This window comes from Chiloscyllium plagiosum, chromosome 30 (assembly GCF_004010195.1).
Source record: "Chiloscyllium plagiosum isolate BGI_BamShark_2017 chromosome 30, ASM401019v2, whole genome shotgun sequence".
Lineage (NCBI taxonomy): Eukaryota > Metazoa > Chordata > Chondrichthyes > Orectolobiformes > Hemiscylliidae > Chiloscyllium > Chiloscyllium plagiosum.
Genome location: NC_057739.1, coordinates 28,179,173 through 28,197,471, shown reverse-complemented (window position 1 = coordinate 28,197,471; position 18,299 = coordinate 28,179,173). Strand labels below are relative to the sequence as shown.

Genomic DNA, 18,299 nt, shown 5'->3' with positions numbered 1-18,299 from the left:
CTATAAATGCTTAGTATTAAAGCCCACTGCTGCATGTAGCCCAAAGTTATGAGTTGTCCTCTTAAAGCAGACCAAGTAGGGGGTTTGTGGTGTGCGCCTGTCACAAATTTTCATCCATAACTGTATTGGTGGAACTTCCTTACTCCAAATATGACTGCCTATCCTTCTTTCTCGATCTAGGTATATTTATGTTTTGCATTAGCCAAAATTCTTGATGCACATGCTATTGGTCATTCCTCCCCACTGGGCCACCTATGAGCTAATACCATTCTAATGCCATATGGGGAAGCATCACATGTCAATGCCAAATCTTTCTTGAGATCATAGTGTGCCAACACCTAAGAGAATGATAGTTGTTTCTTTATTTCACTGACAGCTAGGGTTTGTCTATACAACCATTTCCAAGGGTAACCCTTTTTAAGTTGATGTAAAAGGTGCCAGGATGGAAGCCACGTTATGTATGAACTGTCCATAATAATTTACTAGCCCAAGAAATGATCTTAGCTCTTGGACGGACATACGAGTCAAGACACTTTTAATCACCCTCACTTTATCTTCCAACTAGTACCTTGTTGGCACTGTAGGTCACTTGAAGTGCCTGGAACACACATTTTCCTGCCTGGGAGAAACGGCGTACGCCTCGGAAAGATCCCCTTAGGATGATATTCACATTCCCTGTGTTCCTTACTAGCTTTCCCTGTTATTAGTGCATCATCTAGGTAAATGGTGTCCGGAGGCAGACCTTGCACATTGTTCTCAATCAATTCCTAAAAAATTGAACAGACTAAGGATACCCCAAATGGCAGTCTTGAATATTCATACAGATCCTTATGGGTATTAACTGTAGCATACTTCTGGGAATCCTCACAAGTAAGCAAGGCTCATGTCCAGCTGTGTGAAGGACAGCCCTCCTGCCAGCTTTGTGTCTACATCCTTTATGTGAGGGTATGAGAATTTAGCCAGCTGAGAAAAGCAGTTTACTGTTTGTTTAAAATCCTCACAAACGCAAATCGGGAGAACTGATGCTTCCAATTATACAAAGTGGACTGGTTTGATGATTCCTTAATTTGCCAGCCTTCTGATTTCTGCCTCTGGCTTTGCCTGTAAGGCAAATGGCACTGGATGGGCCTTGCAGAATTGTGGAATTGCTTCCTGGTCAACATGCAAGGTGGTCTTGGCTCCTCTGATAGTCTCAGATCTTCCTGGAAGACGTCACTGAGGCAACCATTTTCTAATAGAAAAATGTTGAACCAAGCTAAGAGAATCTCTTGCAATCAATTTCATCCCATCAAGTTTCGGCTCTAGCCTTTTACTTCAGTCACTGGGAACTGAACCAAATGCTTTTCATAGGAATCCAGAACTAAAATTGTACTATTAACCTGCAAAGGTGCCCATGTATAGGTTCTCAGCCTGGCTGAGGTCTTACACAAACTTTACAGCTGGTGTCCAGAGGGTTTTTTGTTAGCCTGGTACAGCTGCACCTGTATCAACCTCTATCAGAACCAGATAATCATTGAGCCATGTGTTTATCTTGACTGGTTCTGATTTGTATGTTGCTAAGCAATTTAACTGTTCTGAACCAGATGTAAATGGACTTTCCAGGGTATGACCTCTCCTGGATACCAGCTTATAAGTTATTTCACTTAAATTAGATTTAGTCGGACTGTTTTGCTGTCTCGAGTCCGCTTACTGGCAGCAACTATGGCTTGCTGGTCATGATTCCGAAGAAAGTTTTAAATGATTTTGGCCGAGGCTTGACTTGTCTTGAGGTTTTGCTGTGGGCTGACTTAAGAGTTTCTCTGATTAGAATATGTCCTGAGTGGGGCAATGCAATTGCTTGTAATCAGTAGTGTTCCCAAACTCAGTCAGATTGATGAAAGTGTCCACTTCCATTGAAATACCCTGCAATTCATATGCTCCACTTGTCACATTTTCCAATGACAAAGCCAGTTGTAGTGCCTGACTGAAGTCCAGTTGGGCTTCAGCTAATATCCATTTTTGCATAGTTACATCATTAGTTCCACATAACTCAGATGGTCTCCATGCATTTTAAGGGTTAAAGCAAAGTCAGTCTTCTGCCAGCAGTCTTAACCTAGTCAATAATCCTTCTACAGATACCCCTGGTTCTCCAATTGCCAAGTAAAAATGATTATGTCTCAGAATTAGAGGTGACTTGGGGTTGTAATATTTCTTAACTATGTCAATTCTTGAATAGTTTTCGTACTTCCCGCATCAGAAAATTAGGCTCCTAATAACTGAAAAAGCTGCAGTTCCACAGGCTGTCAAGTGAACTGCTTATTGCTTTTTGTCTGCTACATGGCATTTGCTTGGAAAAAAAACCACATTCTTTCTACATCTCAATGCAGGGTTAAATGAGTCAAGCTTCCCAAACAAATGCGTGATGTAAGCAAAGCCGACTGTTGCGAATGAGTTTCCTCAGGACTGTATTTTACTCCTTGAAATAACTCCACAGAGGCCAGTATCGGTTACCAAGTCACCCTTTATTTACACATGAACAGAGTATTTATTATTTATTTACTTTAGTACTGCCTCATTCAGAATCAGCTATCAAAGTGACAGCATCTCTGACATTCCCCTTTTGTTATGTCAGCCAGGCTCCCCGCTCAGACCAGATTAACAGCCTCCCACCCACTCCTCCCTCAAATCAGGTCCAGTTAGCTGATCTTGTTACAATCACTGCACTTGCTACATTAAATTCTGCATAAACTTATACATTTATTCACAGTGGGACACAATCTCCTGTAAATTATCATTTCTTTCCGTGATTGGTTGCAATCCAACCACAGCTCAAATCAATTGCTTCTTTATAATATTCAAAAATGCAAGGCCAACAATTGTAGGTACAATTATAGATTATTATGGAGGAAATGTTGTGTTTCATATGGATGTGCTATATTTATCTTAAATATGTCAAATCTTTGAGATAAAAACAGCAATTTTAGCTTTCTTTAAATATTGAGCAAAAAGTATCTCTCTCCCATTAAAAAACACTAACAAATAGAAAAGCAACGTTTGCAGCAGTTCAACAGCTTTCAAAAGTTGGTCGGGGAATGGACTGAACAATGACATCATACTTCAATTTAATTTAATGGAAGATTAAGCATTTTGAAACCACTCAACTAGAGTTTGGGGTTTCTGCTGGTCTTTATTATTGACTGCTACAAAACATTTAAACCGTGTTAATTGGCATTCTCCAAGCTTTGATACATGGCTAGATCAGACAAGACCACAAATTCTCTTTGACTGGACCACAGAATATTTCTTTAAATCTGGTCACCCTTCCTCCGTTCTTGCTGATGTCAGGTACCAGATTAGTTCCAGTGGCAAGGAAACCTCACCGACTGGAGGCTCTCACTCTGTTGCAACCTTCATGTATTGTTGCAACAGTTGAAATCACATGAGTATCTCCTGTCTGAGTCAGCACCAAGGACTTGTTTTGTACTGAGGTTCATCTGGCTTCTCCCCTCAGACCTTACCAACATGGATTTCCTTGCCACTAGAACAGGACAGGTAGACAGATTGGTTAGGAAGGCATTTAGCACTCTGTGTCTGGCAAAATATATCACCAACAAGTCAAAAGGAGATGTCATCAAACAGCAAAAGCAGACTTACAAAGAAGATCTAGAGAAATCAAGAACCAATGGTGGACTAAGAAAGCTAAGGAGCAGTAACTCTTTGCTGACAAGCACACCATTCAGATTTTCTTCAGTGCCTTCAAGGTAATATATGGACCAAACATCCTTGGTCTCAAACTAATGCAGAATAAGGATGGAACCCTTTTGAAAGGCAGAGATAACATCAGCCTCCAAAGGAGGGAACACTCCACAGAACTCCGAAACCTTGGTGCAATTGTCAACGAGCATGTGTATGAGGAAATCCCCAACTTCCTCCAGATGGTCTTGGACTCCAACCTAGTATGTCGAAGTTGAAGCTGTCATGAGACACATTGATAACAGAAGAGCCACAGGAGTGGCAGGATTCCAGAAAAGATGTTCAAACTTGGAGGAGCAGAGCTTATCCTTCATCTCCATTAACTATTCTGAAAATCTGGGACAAAGAAAAAACCCCAACCGATCTCAGGAATGCAACCACCACACCATTAACTTCATGAAAGGAGACAAGTAGGCTGTATGAATTACCAAGGAAACTCCTTATTCTCGATTGCTAGAAAGATCACCCAAATCTTCTCTCAGTCTCTGAGGAAATCCTTCCTGAAAGCCAGCGTGACTTCTGATTGAAGTGCGAGCTATGGGCGTGATTTGGCCATGCTAAATTGCCCATAGTGTTCAGGGATGTGTTGTTTAGGTTCATTAGTTAGGGGTAAATGTAGGGTAGGGGAATAGGTCTGGGGGGTTACTCTTTGGAGATTTAGTGGACTTGTTAGGCCGAAGGGCTTGTTTCTACATTGTAGGAATTCTAATTCTAAATGTAATTCTAAATTCATAGCAGTTGTGTTACTGGTACAATAGGGGTGACCAAATCACTCATTTTTGCAGGTTCAAGGACTCCCATCTTGACTAATACCTCTAATTCAGCCTCAACCTTTCATCTGATTGCACAGGGCCAAGATTTAGCCTTCCAACATTTTGCTTGATTCTCATCCTTGATTTTTAATCTGACAGATCTTTTCCATGCTTCCCAGATCCCTAATGAAAATACTGGCATGTTTCTTTAAAAATTCTGGTAGATCAGTTTCTGGCAGATCAATCTGACAAATGATTTATTTCAGCCCCTTGATTTTCTCCAGCCATGTTATTTCCAATAAAGCAGGAAAGTTTCCTTCGGTAATATATATGGTGAAATCTTCAGACTGACTGAATAACTGAACATTGACATCGATACAACTGTTTGAAAGCACCACTTCACCTGTGTACATCAAAGAATTGTCTCCCTTCATAAAGGAGCTTTCTCCAAATCAGTTAGCCTAGCTGAAGTGGAGAGTCCTTCTCAAACAGTGTAGGAGAAAATACCACAGATGCTGGAATCTGTACTGAAAACAAAAAAGTGCTGAAGATCACAGTGAGTCAGGCAGCATCCATGGAGAGAAAGCAAGCTAATGTTTCAAATCTAGCTGACTTTGATGGCAATTTTAGGGCCTTGAGGTGGCATTTATATTTTGTACAAGTTTTGGAACTATATAGAAGGATGACTGCCTTATACACAGGATCTTGGTATCAGCATGGATGTCACAGTTGTTGAAGACTGTCATCCTTGGGTGTCCAATGGCGGTGCTCGCAGATTGGATGTAATGTTGAATCTTTGCCTTAGATGAGCGGTAGCTTCCCAGATTACAGGACAGGAACATGCCCTTCAGCCCATCAAGCCTGTTAACACATACCCTTCTAATCTAAAGATCTTTTACCTCAGTCCATATCCATTTATTCCCTGCTTATCACGTATCTTCTTAAACATGGCTATTGTATCTGCTTCTACTACCTCCTCTGGCAGTGCATTCCAGTCACTTACCACCCTCTATGTGAAAAATTTGCCCCTCACATCCCTTTTAAACTTACCTCCTTTTATCATAAACTTATGTCCACTAATAATTGACATTTCTACCCTGGGTAAAAGACTCCAACTATCCATGCCTCTTATAATTTTGTAAGCCTAATCAGGTTGCCCCTTAGCCTCCGTGGTTCAAATGAAAACAACTGACTTATTTCAATCTCTCCTCATAGCTAATACCTCCAAATTAGGCAACATCCTCGTAAACCTTTCTGTACCTTCTCCAAAGCCTTCACAACAGGTTCGATTCCAGCCTCGGGCGACTGTCTGTGTGGCGTTTGCACATTCTCCCCGTGTCTGTGTGGGTTTTCTCCGGGTACTCCAGTTTCCCACCACAGTCCAAAGATGTGCAGGTCAGGTGAACAGGCCACGCTAAATTGCCCATAGTGTTAGGTGCATTAGTCAGAGGGAAATGGGTCTAGGTGAGTTACTCTTTGGAGTGTCGGTGTGGACGTTTTGGGCCGAAGGGCCCATTTCCACACTGTAGGGAAACTAATCTAATCTAAAAACGTTATGGTAGCGCAGTGACTAGAACTAGTAATATTCCAAATGTGGCCTTACTTAAGTTCTTTACGGCTGCAACACGACTTGCCAGTTTGTATGCTCTACGCCCCGGGCGATGAAAGCAAGCATTTCCATATGCCTTCTTGGCTACCTTATCCAGTTGCATTTCCACTTCCAGGAAACTGTGGACCTGTAAGCCTAGATCCCTCTGTATATTAATGCTAAAGGATCTGCCATTTACTGTATACTTCCCGCTTACATTACACATTCCAAAATGCATCACCTCATATTTTGGCACTGCCAGAATTTAATTTGGACATTTCTCTGACCAGTCTCCAGCCAATCTATATAATCTGGCAGTCTTTCTCACTATCTGCAGCTCCCCAACCATTGTGTCATCCACAAACTTACTAATCAGAACACCTACATTCTCTTTCAAATCATTTATATATATTACAAACAACAGGGATCCCAGGACTGATCCCTGTGGAACACCACTGGTCACAGATCTTTCCACTACTATTCTCTGTCATCTACAACCAAGCCAGTTATCAGACTGTAAATTCCTGGATTATTCCTGTTTCCTTTCTTAAATAAAATAACAACATTGACTATTCTCCAGTCCTCTGGGACCTCATCTGTAACTAAAGAGGATACAAAGATTTCGTACCACATTCCAGCAATTTCCTCCGTTGCTTACCTCAATATTCTGGGATTGATCCCATCAGGTCCTGGGTTATCTACCACTAATGACTTTCAAAGCACCCAACAGCTCCTCCATTTTTACATCAACACGTTGTAGAGTATCAATACACCATTCCCTAGACTCACCATCCACCATGTCTTTCTCCACTTTGAATACCAATGCAAAGTATTTGTTAAGGCCCTCACCCACACCTCCGGCTCCTTGCATAAATTCCCTTTTTTTGCCTCTGAGTCGACCTACACTTTCCCTATCTACCTTCCTGCTCTTTACATAAATATAAAAATCCTTGGGAGTTTTCTTAATCCTGTTGGCAAGATTATTTCATGGCCCCTTTTAGCCCTCCTTAACTCCGTGTTTAAGAAATTTTAGTTTTCTATATATTCCTCAATACCTCTGTCTGACTTCAGTTCCCTAAGCCTTACATAGAACATAGAACATGGAACTTTGCCATCAACTACTACCCTCTGTCTTCTTCCATCCAGCCAATTCCTAATCCAAGCCTCCAACTCACCCTCAATGCCATATCTCCGTATTTTCTGCAGTAAACTACCATGGGGAACCTTATCAAACGCCTTACATTTGTTTCCTTTTTCTTTCTAAGGTCACAATTTCTCCTGTCATCCAAGGTTCCCAAATCTTGCCATCCTTATCCTTCACTTTCACAGGAGTATGTTGGTCTTGAACTCTAACCAACTAGCCTTTAAAAGATTCCCACATGACAGATGTGGATTTACCTTCAAATCTGCATTCCTCAGTTCCTGCCCAATATCGTAGTTAGCTTTCACCCAGTTTAGTACTTCTATTAAGTCAGATACCAGTCTTGTCTTGTTAAGACAACAGACACAGTTTTTCCTTGGTGTCTCATAAACATTTCCAACAACCCATCGAATACCAGACAAAGATCTGATGGCACGAATGCCATTTTCAAGCTTTCTTGCCCTTAATCATGGAGGATAAGGCAATGCAAATCACAGGGGATCCCTAATGTACAAACATCCGATGGGCTAATGCTCATTCCATCCAGGATGTATTAACATTAATTTTAAAAATCCAACATACGAGCACTTTCTTGTACATTTGAAAGGCTGTTTTACATTGTCGTGTATTGTGTTCCGATTTGTGTAAAAACTAACTCAAGAATAAAACCCATTCACAACTTGTTGACTGCCTGTATCTAAACATCTAAATGCTGCTTAAATGTTACAAGAGCTTTGACTCTGGTAATGAATTCTAGACTCCTACCACCATCTTGGTGGAACAAAAACATCTCAACTCTTCCATTAGCTTTTTACCTCTTACCTTCAACCTATATCCTCTAGTTTTGGACTCCCCTATGCCTTCCTATCCATTCTATCTATGCCCTTCACAATCTTATACACTGCCAGCTGGTTCCCCTTTCAACTTCTGCTGTTCGAAGGAAAACAATCCCAACATATCCAATCTTTGCGCACAGCTCAGACCTTCCAGCCCAAGCAACATCCAGATAAATTTCCTCTGTCCTCTCTCTAGTACAGTTATATTCTTCAAATAATGTGGTGACCAGACCTGCCCACAGTATTCAAATTGTGGTTTCAATAGCATTTTATGCAGATCTTGCATGACTTCCTTACTCTTTTATTCTATGCCTCCAATAAAGGCAAATATCCCATATGCCTTCTTAACTACTTTAGCTACCCTATCCTGCTATCTTCAGGGATCTGAGGATATGGACCAAGGTCCCTCTGATCATTAATACTTTACACAGAGTCCAACCACTTAGTGTAATTCCTTGCCTTGAAATCCATCTCCAAGTGCATTACCTACAGTATACTAGGTTGAATTCCAACTTACACTGCTCTGCCCAGTTAACTAGTCTTTTGATGACTTCCCGCAGTTATGGTTACCCTTTACACTATTTACCACCATACTAATTTCTATTCCATATGTGAAATTCTTGATCATACCCTTACATTTAAATTCAAATCATAACATATATCACAAACAGCATGAGTTCCAACAAGAAGCTATACAGAACTCCTGTGAAAACAGATTTTCTGCTTTTAATTCCATAAATATTTTTGCATGTTCTCTAGTGTCTTTTTTAAGTGAAATGGCAAGTAGTACTGTACAGATTTATATATCATCTTCCTAAAACTTGTAATTCATGTATAGTTGTAACAGCAGAAGAAAGCACCAGTAAGCCACTGTGTATCCCCATTAGACTGTTAATCCATCAGACAGCTAATTTTCTGGGTATCCAGGTTTGAATTCCACCATAGCAATTATGTAATTTAATTCCAATAAAAATCTGGAATTAGGAATCTAATGATGATTACGAAACCACTCAATTTCTGGGAAAAAAAACCCCACCTAGTTCCCTGCCATCCTTACCTGGTCTGGCCTACACATGACTCCAGACCTATAGTAATAGGGAGAGGAAACAAATGCTGGCCTGGCCAGTGATGACTATGTGAATTAATAAAACAAAACAAAAGTGAGGTAGGGACATTATCCCTGTTTTACAGGTGCCATTTTACAGTTGCAATTCCTGCAAATATAGTCAGATTAAATATACACATTCTTTGAGAGCCTACCATGTTGCTATTTGGGGTCTTTCCCCTGGTTCCAAGACAGTCAGCAATCCCATAGCCTTTTGAGAAATCTGGAATAAAACTGTCAGATATTGAATACTTAAACTTTTACATTATCAAATGTGTAAAAATTACTTGCATTAAACAATATTAACATGAAATCAAACTGCAGCACAGCATATTATAGTCTCAATGTGACCATAAAGTAATTTACTACTTTTACAAAATCTGAAGTCACATGGCACCAGGTTATAGCCAACAGATTTAGTAAAATCATAAGCTTTCGGAGCACTGCTCCTTTGTCAGGTGAAAACTTTGTCAGACTTTACCTGGCAAAGGAGCAGTGCTCTGAAAGCTTGTGATTTTGAATAAACCGGCATGACTTACAGGAGAAAGCAAAGACTGCAGATGCTGGAGATCAGAGTCCTAAAGAGTGGCACTGGAAAAGCACAGCAGGTCAGGCAGCATATGAAGAGCAGGAGAGTCGATGTTTCGGGCACAAGCCCTTCATCAGGAATGCTGGACTTATAACCTGGTATCACGTGACTTCCAATTTTGTCCAACCCAGTCCAACACTGACATCTCTACATCTTTACAAAATCTGACATTGGCATTATGACTTTGATTGATGCATGTACATGTTGTAAACTAGCTGTCAACAGCTGTCTGAAATTTTGAATCTGTTTTCTCATTCATTCATTCAAGATTTCTTACCAATTCTTGGGATGGAGTTAAAAAATGAACACACAAAGTGTTCATTCTGATATCACTCTGATATCAGTTGAGGGATAACCACTGTATTATTCACTCCAGTTTCACAGAAGGCCATTCAAACCATCATGTTGTAGTGGCTCTCAAAATTTGCAACTTACTTCATGACGTTCTCTTGCATTCTCCCTCTAATTCTGCACATTCTTTCTTTTGAATGCCTTTATTAAACCTGCCTTCACTGTACTCTCAGCCAGTGCATTCCATATCCTAACTACTCGATGGGACCAATCAAAAATTTTTGTTATATATATCACCACTGCTATTTTTGCCAATTTCTCAAAAGCAATGCCTTCTTATTCTCTAACCTTCCACACAAGTGGCCACAGTTTCCCCCGTCTCCACTCTGTTTAGACCCCTCATGATTTTGATAGCATCTAATGAAGCTCCTCTAAGCCTTCAAGCAAAACAATTACCACAGCACTAATCCATTTAAATAACTGGAGTTCCTCAACTTGGGAATTATTCTCATGAATCTTTTCTACATTCTCTCTACCTTCACATCTTCCCGAGAGTGTAATACACAGAACTGGATGTAATGTACTGTACTGTAATTGAAGCCAAACCAATGTTTATATAAGTTTAACATAATCTGGTTGCTCTTCTATTTTATCCTTCCAAACAATAAAATGTAGGATACTGTATGCTTTAACAACCATTCTCTCAATCTGATTTATGCACACTCAGGTGTCTCTCGAGTCGCGCATTCTTTAGAACTGTATCCTTTATTTCGTATCGTCTGATTTTCTGCCACTTATCTGCCAAGTCCACCACCCTGCCTATGTCCTTTTGAAGGAGACAGTGAGGTCTGCACATGCTGGAGATCAGAGTTCAGAGTGTGTTGCTGGAAAAGCACAGCAGGTCAGGCAGCATCCGAGAAGCAGGAAAATTGACGTTTCGGGCCGGAGCCATTCATCAGGAATGAGCCCCTCCTGTGCTTTTCCAGCAACTCACTCTCAACTATGTCCTTTTGAAGGTCTACACTGTCTTTCTCACAGATCACAATCAATGTTTCCCGGTTCTTATCATGCGCCAAATTGCTATTATGCATCGATACGCCAAGTCAGTATAATCACGAAACATTCATTGCTATTCCATTTTTTATTTCTTGTCTTTTATTAGTTTGCACGCTTTCATGATCGATTTAACCTCGCGCCTTTCTTACCAAAGAAGAGCAGATTAAATGTTACATACTTATGGCCTTTTTATAAGCTTTCACATCAGCCTGTTCATGTTCTTCAGGTTTAAAAGGAGCACTCTGGGAATACCTGAACAAACGTCGACCTTCTCTAAACAGAAGATCGATGTGTAATTTAGTGTCACTTCTGCTTCCGCGCAACAATACACGAATACAACAAAGATTAAAAATAATCTCATAAATGTGGGGTCCCTGGAAAGATATCAAATACAGGCAGCACCAGAATGCGATTTGAAGGCCAAGATTGAAAGAATCCACTTTGCAGCTCCCTTCTCCCCCCATATTCCACTGACTAATCTTCAGGACCTCAAAGACTAACCGATGCGGCATTTATTTTACTCGCTTTTAATACAACAATAAGTCTGTGTAGCGAAAGCTTCGTACCCTTCCTTCCTTACGACTTGTTCCTCGAGCGGTGTTAAAGGAAATCTGCAACCCTTGAACTTTCAACTTTACCACCGAGCCAACCGATGGAGAGGGAGGCGCCTGACTGTGGGGTTAAACTCCCGAGCATAGACCCAATTAGAGCTTCGGCGCGGTTTATGGAACGGGATCAACCCTCAGCAACCACAAAACAGTCATGAGCGAACGATCGCATTTCAGAGCGAGGTGAAAAGTGAAGTCAGTTTTTTTAGCCGGCGGCCGGCGCTTTAGATACCGGAAGCGCGTCATTGGCCTGGGGCCCGCTCAGTCCGTGTCCCAAAATGGCGCCTCTGGACCTGGATAAGTATGTGGAGATAGCTCGGCAGTGTAAATATCTCCCGGAAAATGACCTAAAGGTATCGTCTTCATAGTTTTCTCCTTTTTCTTAACTTAATTTTATAGGGTTTTATTTTTCTATCTGTATATTGCTAAGTAGATTTGACACTTCACTTGGCGATTACATTTTGTAGCGACGCAATATGAACTGTCAAGGCTACAGGTTTAGGCTGTACCTTTATATTCCGTTTATGTCTTAAGTTCTGTGGTACTTGTCTACTTTTGGATTTTGACATAAATACAACGGGCAGAAGGTGGACTCCCTCGGGGCTATTTTCTGTGGATCATTACATTGACAATGTTATGTCACCACAATCAAAACATCACAAGTGCTAATCCAGTACTCCCGGAGATAGGACCATTAATAGGTGAGAAGCCTGACCTGTGTACCCGAGCTGAGACACTTGAAGTAAAATGTCGTTTGTTTCAACAAAGGTACAAGTCATTGAATTTGCTTCTCAGTGGTGTTGGAAGGATGGATTGTCGTAATGTCAGGTGTTTTGTTCAGTCAAAGAGATGTCTTGTCACTGATTAATCACAATTCTAATTCTAATCCAAATCCACGCTTTTGTTTCAATTAGGTCAAGGCAGACAGATTTCACTGCATATTAAACCCAAAGAGAAGCTGTAGTTTTAACGTAGGTCATAACGGGTGTGGAAAACTTTCAAATTCGAGTTGTGGAGAGGTTAAGTTCTTAAAAATGCTAAAGTGTCATGTAGTTTGTTCAAACGCTGATGGGTATTGATTAAATGGTTCAAGGAAGAGAATAATTGTGATGCTGGATGGGCTAAAGATGGATAAAGAAATGTTACTTTCAGCGAGATGCATCCTAGGGTACTGAGAGTAACAAGCACTAACATTTTCTTTCCATGTACAGGGATGTTTCCAGAAGACTGGATAATTGCACGTTTTCCACATGTTTAAAACAGGATTGAGTTTTCCAGGTAGTAGAGGCATTTAATAACAGTAATAAGATTCTTGTGGTCAAAGTGGATTTTCAAAAAGGGTTTGATAAAGCATTACATGATAAGCTTCTCTGCAAAGTTGAAGCCCATGGAATAAATTGGATAGTGACACCATGGATATGAAGTTGGTTCTGTGACTGGAACATTAGTTCCAGTGGTTGTTTCTGGAACTTGAAGTTATAGTGTGGTTTCCCAGAAATTGGTACCAGAACCACAGCTTTTGTAATATGTATTTGTAGTCAAAGCAAGTTTTACAGGGAGCAATTGCAAATTACACAGTTTGGAAGTTTTGTGAACTTTGAGAAGGAGAGTAATAGGCTGGTGGAATGGTGAACATGTGACAAAATTTAATGCACAGAAGTGTGAAGTGACATATTTTGATAGTAAAAACAAAGACATTACAAAATAGACAGGGCAGTCTGAAAAGGATGTGGAAACGGGGTTCCAGGAGGTGGGGGTGTGTACCTGCACCAATACTGTTGAATATGCCAGGGCAGGTTGCAGAAGTGGTGAATAAGGCTTACAGCATCCTGCTCGTAATTAATACAAGGATAGAGTAGAAAAACAAAGAAGCTATGTGGAACTTTTTTTTTAAAAAAACACTGATTCAGTTTCAACTGTACTATTGTTCCAATTGGGGCAGCTTAGTGGTTAACACTGTTGTCTCAGTGCCAGGGACCTGGGTTCAATTCCAGCCTCGGGCAACTATCTGTGTGGAGTTTGCACATTCTCCCCATGTCTGCGTGGCTATTCTCCGGGTGCTCTGGTCTCCTGCAGTCTAAGGACGTGCAGGTTAGGTGGATTGGCAATGCTAAATTGCCCTTAATGTCAAGGGATATGCAGGTTAGGTGGATTAGCCATAGGAAATGCAGAGTCAAGGGATAGGGTAAGCAGAGGAGGTGAGACTGGGTGGGATGCTCTTCAGAGAGTTGCTGTGGACTTGTTGGGCGGAATGGCCTGTTTCCACACTGTAGGGATTCTGGCCTTCTATTCTAATTTTGAAGACCAAGTTATGGGAGGAGGATGTCAAGCCTTTAGAGAAAAAGATTTACAAGAGTGCTTGACTTCATTTTATGTGTATTATAGAAGCTGGAAATGTTCTCCGAACAAAAGAAGTTTGAGTAGAGTCTTTATAGAGGTCTATGAAATCATGAAGGCCATAAGCAGCGGAAATGGAGTAAAAGTGTTCTGTTCTCACAGACTGAAGAGTTGAGAACCAAAGGCTGCTGATACAAGACAAAATTACAAAAGAACCATGTACAAAATTTGGGAAAATCTTTTTATGCAGCAAGCAGTTAGGCTTTGTGCACTGAATTTCACTGAGGCAACTTCAGTCAAAGCTTTCAAAAGGGATTTGGGGAAAATATCTGAAGAAATAAAATTTGTATAGCTTTGAGGAAGAAGTGGAACTAGCTGAGTTGTTCTTGCAATGAACTGATGCAAACCCAAATGGCCTCCTACACTGTAATCATAGAAAGATTGGAAAGCATTGGTTTAAACAAAAGTTTCACATTCAGAATAATCAACTGCAGTTTGTATTTGTTGTTTTTAAAATTTCACCTATTTTTCTAATCAACCCATCCAGAGATGTTGTTATACACCTCTGGAAGAGGTGGGACTTTAACCTGTCCTTCCCGATTCAGTGGTAGTGACAGTACCACTGCACCACAAGAGGGTGAATATTGGGCTTTTTCTGGTTGTAAAATAAGTCAGAATGTACTTTGACAAAAAGAGCATGTTTCTAATGAGGGCAAATTTGAATAATTCTTCCCATCTCAACACTGCAACCAGGGACATAATTAATCAAATCCTTTATGATCCAATCTCCTGGAAGAAGTCCAAAAGAAGTCCAGGCCTGGTTAGAGTAAAATCTGGAAATTCCTGTGAACAACCTTCATGAAGTCTATTTTTCTCAGAAACACAGTAAACTAACATGTCACCCTTCATAACTACACATCAACTCAAGAAGGTCATTAACTTATTCCTGAGCCAAAATCTGGAGATGATTAACATCCATGGAGTGTTTTGGTGGCATGTTCCAGATGTGGAGGTGGTGGTGTTGGACTGGAATGGGCAAAGTTAAAAATCTCAACACCATATTATAGTCTGCCAGGTTTATTTGGAAGTACAAGCTTTTAGAAGTACAAGCAGGAAGCTAACTGACGAAGGAGCAGCACTCCGAAAGCTTGTATTTCCAAATAAATCTGTTGGACTATACCTGGTGTTGAGATTTTTAACCATCATCCAGATGGTGATTGCAATTCATGTTCCTTGATGTGTAACCCAGTATTGTTCAGTAGAAGTTGCTTAAAGTGTAGTTAAATCACACCAATGATTACTAGTTTGGTTTATATTTTTGTAATATAAATGCATGAATTAAGTGGATGCCTTTACTCATCTCTGGAATTACTGAATCATAATTAGTTAAAACGCTCAACATTCAAAGAAACACCTCTATACATTTCAGTTTTTTTTGTTGTTTGCCATTTTACCAACATTTATGAAGTTTGGATATATATTATACAATGTAAATGCCATTTGAAATCAATAGGCCAACTGCACTTTGTTACTGTTTATATTTATCATTCACAAATGATAACTTATTTAATTATGCCATTAGTCATTTCTGGCTTCCTAAGTTTTTTTCCTTATATCCTATGCCTTGTATCTGTATCCTCTGATCATTAACACTTCAGCCATTTATTCACGCTGTCCAATTCCCTCATTCAAAACTCCCTTTTTGATCATTCTTTCATGAAGAGTAACCCCAATTTCTATAATCCATTTGCATACTTGTAATCCCTCACTTCAGAGCAATTCTAATAAATATCCTCTTTTCTCAAAGTTTTCACGTTCTTTGTCAAATTACACAGAATACTCCCAGTTGAGATCAAACTATTGTTTTATATGGGTTTATCATAATTTTGTGAATTTTGTACTCTATCTTTTATTTAAAGTCCGGGATTGCATATGCTGCTTTGTTAACCTGCCTGTTAGCCTTCAAAGATCTATACGCGCATGTTCCTTTCTATTCTGGCAACACTTTTTTTAAATTGTACCATTTAATTTTTTATTGTCTCCTTGTCCTTCCTACTAATACCGCCTCTTATTTCTCAGCATCTGCCATGCTTCTGTACCTATTGCTAGTGCCAAAGGGTAGATTGGGTGTGGATATCATTATGTATGCATGCATATAAATTGATAAACATGAACATTTCTCTATAAATAAGGCCTTGATCAGCTACATTTGAAGGCATTGTCTAGTTTTGGTGATTAAAAACCATACTTCTGCATCTTTCACTGAACTGTTTTTCTGATCATGTGTTGCAAAATCTACATCTTTAATATTGGCTGGAAGCGATTACTTTACTTCTTTGTATACTAGCTATGTATTTTCAGCATTGTTTTTATTTTAGATTTCCAACATCTGCGTTATTTACTTTTTATGAAATTGCGATTGTATGTTTTTTTTTATCATGTGTATAAATACTTAAAAACAAACTTCAGGCTGTGTGAGGGTATTAAAATAGAAAAATAATTTCTTTAACGTCTAAGTGAATAGAGAAATGGTGAAGAATGATGTATTTCTTTATTATTCAACCACCTTATTAAAATTTGATACTGTATGTTTTTATATTTATTCCTGCAATTTTAAAACATGTATCTTCAGCATTAAACTAAAGTTTTTAACAGGTTAACATTTAGTACAGCTCGTACAGATTCTGAGCAGAAATGGGCCACTTGGCCCCCTCGAGCTTGCTCGCATGTTCAGTGGGATTGTGGCTGATCTGATTGATGACATAGAAAACAATATGAAGCAATGTTTGCATGTTATCCAACTGTTAGTAACACAGCAACTTCACACATTTTGTTTCTAAGTGCTATTGATCCCATGCCAAAAGAAACTCATTCTACTTTTTTAAATTAAATATTTACTGTTTAAATGTTGCTTGTAGTTCTGCTTTAACAGTGGGGAATACGGGTAAATGGATGAAATAATGTAGTTAACCATAGAGTTCTGGTAGTTGGTTACACTGCTCTGCAAAATAAATATTTAATGTTTTTCTTGCTTCTCATGCAAGTCGAACGAAACATTGTGAACAATTGATGGTAAATGCTCAAGATGAGTTAATTACTTGATTTCTTTTTATTCTGTGCTTCTGTTTACTACTTTGTGTCTAGTCTACAAGTATGTCTGTAGTTAAACATTTTCTTACTATATTTTGCCATCCTGTTCCTACCATGTGCTCTTTTTGCTACTCTTGTATGTTTTCTTTTTGAGACTGGGGAATCTACAAAATAGATTGAAGATACAAATGACTTGTAAATTAGAATAATGGTGAATCCAATACAACTATTTTTGCTTTGTTTACTTTTCTTGCCTTGCTCGGAATATAGTACCTTAAGCAGAGGGTGAATTCAATGAGTGTTAGCAGCCTTGTAAATGGTTTTGAATGGTACCAGTACAACCAAAGCAAATCCTGCCTCACCAGACATTACAGTGAATGAATGCTTTCTATTAAGAGTTACAGAATAGTACTTAGGAACTTAAAGGAGCTTAACTTTACTCCCTATGTAGCTTGGCACTATTTTTTTTAAAAAAAATGCAGTGATCTTTTCTCTTTTCTCTTTTCCCAGCTGAGTTTAGATGAGTTGATGAATCGAGGATCTTTTGACTCTTTGTAGATGAGTAGGCATGCTGCATGATGTCTTTCTTTAATGATGTCTGGAACATTCATGTCAGATTGACTCTCAAGAATGGCAGATACATGCTTGGATTTATGGATTTTTTTTGCCTTTTTTTTAGAAAGGAATGATTAATATTTTCAGACAAAGTAATTTAGATGATGTTATAAAACTCAAGAATTCATTTTTGTACAGGAAGGAGGATTAACTCCAATGCAATTAGATTCTGGATTAGTGCTACCTGGTCAGGTCCACGCCCCCTACAACCCACCCTCCCATCCTGGCACTTTCCCCTGCCACCGCAGGAACTATACAACCTGCGCCCACACCTCCTCCCTCACCTCTATCCAAGGCCCTAAAGGAGCCTTCCACATCCATCAAAATTTTACTTGCACATCCACTAATATCATTTATTGTATCCCTTGCTCCCGATGCGGTCTCCTCTACATTGGGGAGACTGGGCTCCTCCTAGCAGAGCGCTTTAGGGAACATCTCCGAGACACCCGCACCAATCAACCAAACCGCCCCGTGGCCCAACATTTCAACTCCCCCTCCCACTCTGCCGAAGACATGGAGGTCCTGGGCCTCTTTCACTGCCGCTCCCTCACCACCAGAC

At 39.8% G+C, this 18,299-nt stretch overlaps 2 protein-coding genes across 7 annotated transcripts in view; one reads left to right on the top strand and one right to left on the bottom strand.

The window, feature by feature from the left end:
* Positions 1-18,299, bottom strand: part of rabepk (Rab9 effector protein with kelch motifs) — a 66,627-nt gene that overhangs the window by 18,508 nt on the left and 29,820 nt on the right. For 2 of the 6 annotated variants that reach the window (XM_043720187.1, XM_043720185.1), the window contains exon 2: positions 9,310-9,377. In XM_043720187.1, coding sequence (XP_043576122.1) covers positions 9,310-9,377 — 68 coding nt within the window. Of the gene's footprint in view, positions 1-9,309; positions 9,389-11,268; positions 11,364-11,656; positions 11,737-18,299 lie in introns of those variants that run through there. The other 4 variants (XM_043720190.1, XM_043720189.1, XM_043720188.1 and 1 more) reach the window with 4 other exon arrangements.
* The window catches only part of ppp6c (protein phosphatase 6, catalytic subunit), a 26,394-nt gene continuing 20,038 nt past the window's right edge, over positions 11,944-18,299 (top strand). Inside the window, exon 1 of the mRNA XM_043720191.1 lies at positions 11,944-12,051. Coding sequence (XP_043576126.1) covers positions 11,977-12,051 — 75 coding nt within the window. The 5' untranslated portion in view covers positions 11,944-11,976. The remainder of the gene's footprint in view (positions 12,052-18,299) is intronic.